This window comes from Schistocerca gregaria, chromosome 1 (genome assembly GCF_023897955.1).
Source record: "Schistocerca gregaria isolate iqSchGreg1 chromosome 1, iqSchGreg1.2, whole genome shotgun sequence".
Classification (NCBI taxonomy): Eukaryota; Metazoa; Arthropoda; class Insecta; order Orthoptera; family Acrididae; genus Schistocerca; species Schistocerca gregaria.
The window spans coordinates 1004582146-1004592938 of NC_064920.1; the positions used below are offsets into that span (position 1 = coordinate 1004582146).

Genomic DNA, 10793 nt, shown 5'->3' on the forward strand with positions numbered 1-10793 from the left:
AGTTGCATCTACCGATTCGGTTACGCAACTTGCAAAAACTCAAGCGAACTTAAAGGACACAGTAGATACTCTGAAAATTGGTTCAGAAAGACACACAGAGGAAATAATTTCACTGTCGGATAAAGTATCCGAACTTTCAGATCAGTTCACCAACTTATCTACGAAGGTAGATGATGATCTGAATGACACAAAACCTGTAGCCTTCACTGACACTGAAGAGTATGAACAAATTAGGAAATTCAAACAGAATCAAAATCAAATCAACACACAGTACAAAAGAGAAATGCGGGAAGTACAAGATCAGTTGGCTCAAGTAATACAAGAATTACATATTTCAGAGGACACTCGCGCCCCAGTATGGGAAGAGGGACATAGCAATACAGAACAACCACAAAATAATAACACAGGGCATTTCGGAAATCATGAAAGTAATTGGCAAAGTACACCGAATTTTGAGATGGAACCGCCGAAACGACGTAACAATGACCGATATGCGACCCGCCGACACGATGATTTTGACTATAAGCTGTTCATTACTGCACGTAAATTCAAAACATTTAAGAATTCTGGCAACGAAATTCATCCACAAGCGTGGCTCCATCAATTCTCTCATTGTTTTCCTCCCAACTGGTCACTAGAGCACAGATTAGAATTTATGTGTGGCTATTTAGAGAATGAACCAGCTGTAAGAATGCGATCGGTCATTCACGATTGCCACAGTGAAGGAGAATTTTACCATGCCTTCCTCTCAGCATATTGGTCCCAAGCCACACAAGACCGAGTAAAACATAGCATCATAATGATGAAACATTTCGAACAATCTGAATTTTCCAGTCTTGTCAAATATTTTGAAGACATGTTACATAAGAATCAGTATCTTTCAAACCCATACAGCCCCTCAGAACTCATCCGCATTTGCTTAATCAAATTACCTGAACATTTACGACAGATTATTTTAGCAGGACGATGCAAAGACGACATTGAAGCTTTTCAGGGACTGTAACAAGAACTGGAAATTGACACTGACAATCGAACGCGAAAACAGGAACACAACAATTACAGGTCACACCTGTCACAATTCCGAGATGACAGAAATAATACACGACAAGGCTATTCGTACAACATAAATCGTGACCAAAACGGACACCACCCGTATGACAACCGTTGGCAGAGTAGTAATTATTACAGGGAAAGATCACCTCTCCGCGGTAATGACTATCACAGAGACAATCAGAGAAACAGACAATGTGGAAACCAAAATAATTATTATCAAGGGAGACGGAATAACTTAAGACGCAACGGTCCAGCCCGCAGTGATAATTCAGGGAGAAATTCTCCACCACATGACCGACAAACAAGAAATTACAGGAACTACCGACATGACGACAGACGATATAATCATAATGACAGACCGGAAATCCATCAGAACTAGCGAGCTTCAAACAGGGTAGGGCCCTCTCGGCAAGGTGAATTTTTAGAAGTTAGGTCCCCTAATCCCATTACCGGCGCGCGCCAACAAAGAGACAGACAATGACTCACACCGCAGGCAGCCGCGTAGACGCTAACCTTCAGAAAAAATTTTAGCATTCCGTGCCGACGTATACAACATGATAATTACTTGGAAGCTGAAACTCTGCGCACTAGAAAGAGTAAATGATGGCACCACATTTCACATGTAAAACCGTTTATTGAAATATAATCTGCTTTTTAACTTTGTCTTTGCCATAAAACATTTCACTTCACATTTCTAGTATGCTTTGTCACACTGAGAAACTGTTAACATGCAACAATGTTTGAAGTTTACTATCCAGTCTAGAACCTACAGAACATATTTAAACAGAAATTACGAATGCATTGTTATAGTGAACAGACGTCACAGCGTTATTGTGCGTGTACATTCTTGCTTGTTAGTTGCACGATTACGTAACGACCATAAGGCTCACATACTTAGAACATTTACCAGTATTGCTAATGGGATTTTAATGCAACATTTTGGTTTACTTGAAAATACATTCTGGATTTAAAGTACTTTCTGTGAGATACCAGATGATACAGTGGTTAGTTTATGTGACAGCTACACGATTTTATCACGACGCTACTAATGAGTGACAATTTACAATGTTGCTTTTGCACTGTATCTGTTTTATATCTGCACAGTTTTTCTGTATTATTCTGGAAAGTAAAACATGTTTTAGTAGTAACGTTTGTGGTATAGCTACAATGAGACAGCCTTTTCTGTAGCACAACAATACGTTACAGTACAGTACTTACTTCATCACAGCAATAAGAGTAGTAATACGATATCTATACGCAAAGCATTTCACTTTTATTTATCATGAGGTAAGTACATTGACTTCTGCAGAACGTAGCTTTCGGAGGACAATAACTACGACACTTCGACAGAGATTGTCTTACAGCAAGACGCACATTTAGCGCTACAGGACACGCATTAAACTATTTATTTTTCAACATATTTGAATTACAAAGAAAGTTTTCCGTGATACATTTCATTCCATTGCTGTAATCTGTAACACCTGAGGATATAATTACATTAATCCTCAGGGGGGTACACGCTTACTTTGTGTACCATGTGTTTGGCAAGCACAAGGAGCCCTAGCTAATATGGTATTTGTTTATACAACTTAACACATCGGTACCATATTTCTCTAACACATAAATTACACAGCTATCTGATCATTTAACTGAGAGAGACAAACATTTACTTTACTACATCAGTGACAGATGTTTACGTAATTACACCATTGGATAACTTCACACTTACGAAGTTGTATTTTGTGAACTGTTCATATTTTTTCGGAACCATTGTGATGCTATGAGAGCTTCGAATGACATATTTGGTATGGGATCACGATTTTTAAAGTACGTTTGAGGCAGATGACACTTTTGACATGAGCAGAGAATTTTTTTTAGGTTTTGAAATTATTGGAGGAAGCTACGGAGATTTTGAGAATTTGACTGTGGTGTTATGATGTTATTATTACGTCGACGATGTGAATTATGCTGCTGAAGTTTGCTTAAGCTGATGCTATATGAGTTATTTGGTTATGATACGTATCTGTTATGATGACATATTGAAGAAGTGTCGACGAATATATATATGTGTAATAAGGTAAGGAATAATGAGTAGTGGTTAGGGACTCTGGTTTGTGAAAAAGGATGTTGGAAACCAAGAATCGTACTTTAAGAGTTATGAAATGTGTGTATACGCGTGAATGTATCACAAGGCCGCCAAAAATTTTTGGACACTGTTACATTAATAGAATTTTGTTTCTACAGATGTGTAACGCAAATTCTTGACCTGTGAAATTTTTTACATGAGACTGCCACTGTAGCGGAAACTGGTGTCGTAAATATTTCGTTAAGACAGTTAAGTGACCACCTGCACGTAATGCGTCGTGGGCACCCAGCTGCGCGACAACCACCTGACAAAAGAAAGCCATTAGTGTGTGCCTTTCAGAGGCACAGGTAAAAAAAAAGGCCATTATCCTCTCTATTGACATTCCTTTGTAGAAAGCACCGCAAATACGACACGCTCATTACTGAGAAAGATACTTACATCTGACACCTGATTATAACAAACGTCTTTCTACGAGAGTTGAGAGAATTCTACTAACTTATGAAATGTCACATGACTATTGAATGATATTTTTATGCTTTGTCCATAGTTGCTTATTTCATTTGATATCTGTTTTCCAGCTGTGTTGCATCATTGATTTTATGAAATAAAAGTAAATGCATTTGCTAATGTGAAAACTTTCTGTCAACAGATCTGTTAAATAATAATTTTATGATCCACATTCTTAAAAAAAAGGAGCACTTGGAAAGGAAAGAACAATAAGAAGGGTCTAGTAACAGGAACTGCATACATAATTTTCTTTTCAAGTACTTGGTAATTTATTTAATAGAATAAGTTGTGGTGCACCACTTTAATTACATAGTCATTAAGATTTGATTATAACTTTCCCTTATCTGCATTGTTGTCTTTAGTGTACTATTTTTTCTGCTTGTGGGTTTGTCATGTTTAGATATAAGTTATTACATTTATTGCTGCTTGCTATGCTTACTTGCAATTTTTATTCATTGCTGTTTGTGTTAATCGTTTTGTGCTGCTGCATTGCATCGTCCCTTAGTTTAGCATCTGAGCGCAGTAGATTTTAAGTTAGCTTAAGAGGGGGTAGACTATATAAGAAACTAACTATGATGAATTGGAAGAGAAGCATTGAGAAGCTATATGAAAATGATTTGGCCAAAAAAAAGTAGTGTATAGTGGCGAAAAACTATTTTTGAAAGAGGATGAGAAAAGTACAGAAAGCAGGTATAGATAGGACTTTTTGGAAATAATGAAGAACGATGGGAGATCTCCGAGAAGTAAAGAAAGTTTTGTTTGCAAAATACTGCAGTAAAACAAACCCTGCCCTTTCCTTGTGTTATCCCACTATGTGTTTGTGTACCCTTGTGTATTTATGTTCTTCCTGTCTTTATATGTTTATCTGATAAGACTTATGTTGCAGAATTTTTCTAATACTAAGCTACATTCAATATGATGAGGAATACTGTTATCCTCAAATATAATTTGCATTAATAACATGTTATTTACTTTGTAAAGAGGTTGACACATTATTTATTATGTTTTGTTCTAATGCTCATGTGTGAAGTTGATGTTTCAAAAGTTATTCTGATTTTTTTATGTATGTACTTATGTCGTAATTTTCGTAACACTGATGTATTTGCTATTTCGATTCTTTTGTAAAGCCTGTACTACTGCAAATGTTATCTGTAGTGTTATGTTCTTTAAAGATGTATTTTGTACCTTTGTTATTGCATTCTTATGTTATAAAATTGTAATTGACACCAGTTCATCAAATTAAGTAACTTGTAAATTACATTTCACTGCACACGTTTCTGTTGGTCATAGTATATGGACAATATGTGAGAAGTAGGGACTGATAGTGTTTGCACATGTGTTAATAACTCAGCAAGGGACTGGTTAACAGCATTGCTGGTTCTAAGGACAATTCCAAAAACTTTGTGAGTGGACAAGTGGTGGGTTATGGACTTGCTATGTTATCCGCAAGACTCTTCAATGGTGATTGTGCGCCTGCACAGTCAAACAGATGGCTGCTGACCATCTCTACAAGGACTACAGTGGGTCTACATCTTTGACGACCCATCGGTACCATTATTTCTACAAGGACTGCAATGGGTCTGCACCTCTGGTGGCCCACCAATACCGTAATCTCTACCAGGACTACAAGGGGTCTACTCTGTGATGACCTACCTACCAATATTCTTCAAAACTTCGACTGACTCTGCTGTGGGTTTGCTCTGTTGTGGCCCATTACCTGTCTGCATGTCAAGAGTCAGCACTGTCTTTCGTTGGAAGGACGACACTACTTCTTCAAGACTGCTTAGAAATCCACTACTTCCAAGTGCAATTTCTTTTATTGCTCAGACTTTGAAAAAAAAAAAACACTGCAATTTTACTGTGATGAACGATCAGGACTGTCTTTATGGACTGTGAGAAAATTTTAGCTTTTGACCAACATTGTATCAATAAGTGTGTGTATTTGATATCTTTGTTATAGTAATTATGAAAAATTTTATCAAATCATTATTGGCCACTGCCCAAAACAACTTGTAAAAATTTTTTGTGAGGAGCATGGGGGCTATGTAAGTAGGCTGTTTAGGTTTTCTTGTTGGTAACGCCACATAGCGCTCGGTATGAAAAAGTCACTGGCTGTGCCGTGTGCAGTCTGTGTTTAGTCTGCATTGTTGTCTGACATTGTAGTGTTGAGCAGAGGCAGCTGGATGCCTACAGCGCGTAGCGTTGCGCAGTTGGAGGTGAGCCGCCAGCAGTGGTGGACGTGGGGAGAGAGATGGCGGAGTTTTGTAATTTGTAAGACTGGATGTCATGAACTATCATATATATTTTGACTATTAAGGTAAATACACTGTTTGTTCTCTATTAAATCTTTCATTTGCTAACTATACCTATCAGTAGTTAGTGCCTTCAGTAGTTAGAATCTTTTATTTAGCTGGCAGTAGTGGTGCTCGCTGTATTGCAGTAGTTCGAGTAACGAAGATTTTTTGTGAGGTAAGTGATTTGTGAAAGGTATAGGTTAATGTTAGTCAGGGCCATTCTTTTGTAGGGATTATTGAAAGTCAGATTGCGTTGCGCTAAAAATATTGTGTGTCAGATTAAGCACAGTCGTGTATAAATTGTTCTAAGGGGACGTTTCAATGTTTTGGGATGACTTACCGAATAATCGAGCCAGGTTACGTTTTCCGGTTCGCTAAGTGTGTGTTGCGAATTATTTTCGGTTTGAATTCAAGAATGTGTTGCAGAAGCCTGTTCAAAGAACTATGTGCCTGTAGGTTGACTGCTGCCCCACAGTACACTTATTCCTTAATGTAATTTGTCATAAGTAATATGTCTTTCTTGCAAACCAACAGCTCACTTCATGGAATAAATGCAAGAACTAAGAACAATCTTCATTAAGGTTAGTCATACACACATCTGCGACAGGATGTTAACCCCAAGATAAAGAAGTCATTGTAGATACTGAAAATTTTATAGATTATGTGCCGTCCCTTGCTCACGTAAACAGTTTCCGTTATACAAAGCAGTTCGGAAAAAAAGTGGATCAGACACTGAATTTTATTGTGTAGCATTATATTTCAAAACCCAGAAGCAGTTTCGCCATCGTTTTCTAATGGCCACACATCAGCGCTGTACGTAGCCCGAGTAGTATTTTGCTGACAGCGTTAGTTCGTTGTTTACAAAACGTGACGCTTATTTTCGTATGTGTTCCATAATATGTTGAGGCGGGAGGCATCGCTGCATTACGCCACCAGCGATTTTTTCCGCAGGAAGAAAAAGCTTATCTGAGGTACTTCTATTATAGAGAAGAATGTCGCGGCAAAAGAAGCTATTTGTTGGATGGTTATTTTAGGAAACTAACATTTTATCCACTTATAAAATTGCTATAACCTTTCTTTCTGGAATATCCTTCAGTAGTAGACACAGATTCGGGGATTAAACTAGTCACACCCTCTGTGAACAATAGATAAATACTCCGAAATGTATTCACGTTACGTGTTCGTTGGCAATTAATGTTTATTATGTCTTTCACTAAGCTGGAAATCTATTCATACCTCAACATGTTATTACCACATGACACAGTTGTTCACTGATCATGGATAATACAATAACTGAGCGTAACAAATCATCGGGAACATGTACATTACGACTGTGGCTCACTATGGTACGCTGCTGATCCGTCTGTTAGCACAATCTTTATTTCGTATTTACATTCGTTGGTTTAGCCAAGTCAGAACCAAATTGACCTACTACAACCTACAATATATCTCAGTCAACGGTACACATCATTCTGCCATCAGAGCAAGAATTTAGGAGAAGGGAGGGTCGAGGATCGGAAGCCATACTCGAAAGCGAATTATTTACGTAGAACACAAAAACACCCCTTTACAAAATTACGGAAAGTGGGCAGCTGACTGGACCTACTATTAAATACTTCACGCCCATGAGCGACTACGAAGTAGGAGTACTACGCATTATGTATTTTCCGGAAGCAGGAACTATTACGACGAAAAATCATAAGGTTGCTGGTCGAATAGCTGCCCCATAAAGCGCCTGCCATCAGAACAAAGAACAAGAAACGAGGATGAGTCGAAGTATGAAACAAGTTATAGCAAGATGAAGCTACGAAGAAAATAACTCAAAATGGGAAGGCATGGAGCTTCACAAGTGACAAACGACCTACAAATCAGTCAGATAATCAGCAGATAATGAAAGTGATCGATAAAAATAGTTCCTTAAGTGGGAAATCAATTAATAAATGTCCTATATTATTTATCTCGTCATCTTTTTGCACTGTTTGATTTAGTTGAGATGTGACACTCTTTTCCCAGAGCTATCACGGAAAGCTGCAGAATTTTTGTCTTAGAATATCCATAGCTTGATACAAAACATGTAGCTAATGTAGTGATGCATTTGTACTACCTCTAACTATAAATTTTATGAATTAACATATTGTTAGTCGAAACCATCACCAGACGTACCTTTCGATCCTGACTAGACACAGTGACAAATAACATGCATTTAACTGACCTGAAATAGAAGTTTCATCGGTACACTGAATTCTCATACGTACTTGAAGTCAGTGTAGTCATTATTCAGCCGTATCGGTTGGCATTTGTTAGTCAAAGATTCAACGAATGCTAACAGTTCCGATGTTACAGAATGTTGGCCTTGTTTTTGGATTTTCAGCTGTCTCTAAGTGGACAAAACAACTTTCTGTGGATTTACGGGGAATAATAAGCTTTTGTTCGATAGTGAACACATAATACAATCAAAACATTGTTTAGTAATGAGTATATCTCGTTTCAGTCCTATGTGATGAACGGATCGATTTAAAAGCCTCTTTTATGTGCTAAGAGAAAAAAAGACTGCTGTCACAGACAACTTAGCTTTGTCGCGTTTTCATTTTGCTATATTGTCTTCAATGTCAATCGCTAGTGCTGCTAAGCTTCCGGAAAACTGTTCCTCATTGATTCACTAATGTTTGCCGCTTCGCTATGCGTGCGCATATCCCTTTGAGCGAACACTCTGCAACTACAACGACTCTTTCAAGCAGACATTTGTGTGACCACTGACAATAAACATTTTCCGTTGAGCTCCGCTTAAATTTTGACTACAGTGTGTATTGGAAGCCAGCTTCCCAGCATCTTACGAGGCGAACGCCTAGCATCCGAGCGATGATTGGAGTCGTATTCCAACAATCTAAATTTAGTTCTTGTGTGATTTTCCTAAACTAATTTTGTTTTCAAAATGTCGAGGTTATGTAACGTCCCCCACCCTTGTCTAATCTGGGCAAAGACATCGATGCTACGAATGCCTTGCATGATGTTCTAGACGGACGCTGGACTACATAGATGGCTATCCCTTATGCTTGAAACTGAATTTAATTTCATCGTGAAACAGCGAATCAGGCCTGATTTAGAAATCGCCTTTTCAAGTTTTTATTTGTGATATTAACTGTTTCTCCCAATACCTATCGTTCCACTTGAACGGTCGCCGACTGAAACAGGTCTGATATTTAGTGAGCCGTCTAGCCAACAGAGACAAGTGGATTTTGGAAATGAGTCGAAGCTACCTTGAGTGTAACGCAAATTAATTGCACAACGAAAATAGACCGGAAAAGGTTAGCATGTTATTGCTGAAACATACCATCAAAGTCACTTGTGACTGTAGTTAGAGACATGTGACACTTGGAACGTTTTAAAAGCGGCGGTGGTGCTTGACAACGTTACGCATGACAAGCAATTGGAAGTAGGCCTATTTTTCATGTTTATCTGCAAAGTAACGGCCGAAATCTCTTTGAAAATCACTTTGAAATCTGGACAAGGGAATTAAAAAAAAGTTACTCTAACACGTTAGATTCCCATTGGGAGCTATGTACACTGCCTGACAAAAAAAGTGGAGTGCCCAGAGGGGAGGAGGAAACGGAATGAACTTCACGGGTTGAGAGGGTATGTGATGTTACTGCCGAGATTACGAAATGGAGCCAAGCTTTCAAAGAACTTGGCAGTATTAAACAACTTTTTAGGCCTGGATGCATTTGGGAAGAGTGTCATAAGGCCGTTGTATCCTCATCTGAGGCTAGGTGGCCCCAACTGTCGTAACTGATCGTTGATATCCTGGACACTGACAATGGGACAGAGTTGAGTCCAATTTGGTTCCATGAATATTTTATCGGGGAAGGTCTGGTGATCTTGCTGGTCACGGTAATATCTCAATGTCACACAGTCAGTTCATAGACATACACTATGTGGGCAAAAGTATCCAGACACTCCCAGAAACATACGCTTTTCGTATTAGGTGCATTGTGTTGCCACCTACTGCCGGGTACTCCATATCAGCGACCTCGGTAGTCATTAGACATCGTGAGAGAGCAGAATGGGGCGCCCCGTGGAACTCACGGACTTCGAATGTGATCAGGTGATTGGGTGTCACTTGTGTCATACGTTTGTACGCGAGATTCCCTAGGTCCACTGTTTTCGATGTGGTAGAGAAGTGGAAACGTGAAGGGACACGTACAGCACAAAAGCGTACAGGCCGACCTCGTCTGTTGACTGACAGAGACCGCCGACAGTTGAAGAGGGTTATAATATCTAATAGGCAGACATCTATCCAGATCATCACCCAGCAATTCCACATTGCATCAGGATTCGCTGCAAGTACTATGACAGTTAGGCGGGAGCTGAGAAAACTTGGATTTCATGGTCGAGCGGCTGCTCATAAGCCACACATCACGCCGGTAAATGCCAAACAACGCCTCGTTTGGTGTAAGTAGCGCAAACATTGGACGATTGAACAATGGAAAAACGTTGTGTGGAGCGACGAATCACGTTACACATTGTGATGATCCGATGGGAGGGTGTGAGTATGGTGAATGTCCGGTGAAGTCATCTGCCAGCGTGTGTAGTGCCAACAGTGAAATTCGGAGGCGGTGGTGTTATGACGTGGTTGTGTTTTTCATGGAGGGGGTTTGCACCCTTCTTGTTTTGCGTGGCACTATCACGGCACAGGGCAACTTTGATGTTTTAAGCACCTTTTTGCTTCCCACTTTTCAAGAGCAATTCGGGCATGGCGATTGCATCTTTCAACACGATCGAGCACTTGTTCATAACGCACGGCCTGTGGCGGAGTGGTTAGACGACATTACCATCTCTGTAATGGACTGGCCTGC

At 39.3% G+C, this 10793-nt stretch overlaps 1 protein-coding gene across 1 annotated transcript in view; it reads right to left on the minus strand.

Annotated features, from left to right (window-relative positions):
• The window catches only part of LOC126278671 (nucleoside diphosphate kinase homolog 5-like), a 55514-nt gene extending 47282 nt beyond the window's left edge, over nt 1-8232 (minus strand). Inside the window, exon 1 of the mRNA XM_049978914.1 lies at nt 8104-8232. Coding sequence (XP_049834871.1) covers nt 8104-8189 — 86 coding nt within the window. The 5' untranslated portion in view covers nt 8190-8232. The remainder of the gene's footprint in view (nt 1-8103) is intronic.
• Between the last annotated feature and the right edge of the window lie 2561 nt (nt 8233-10793).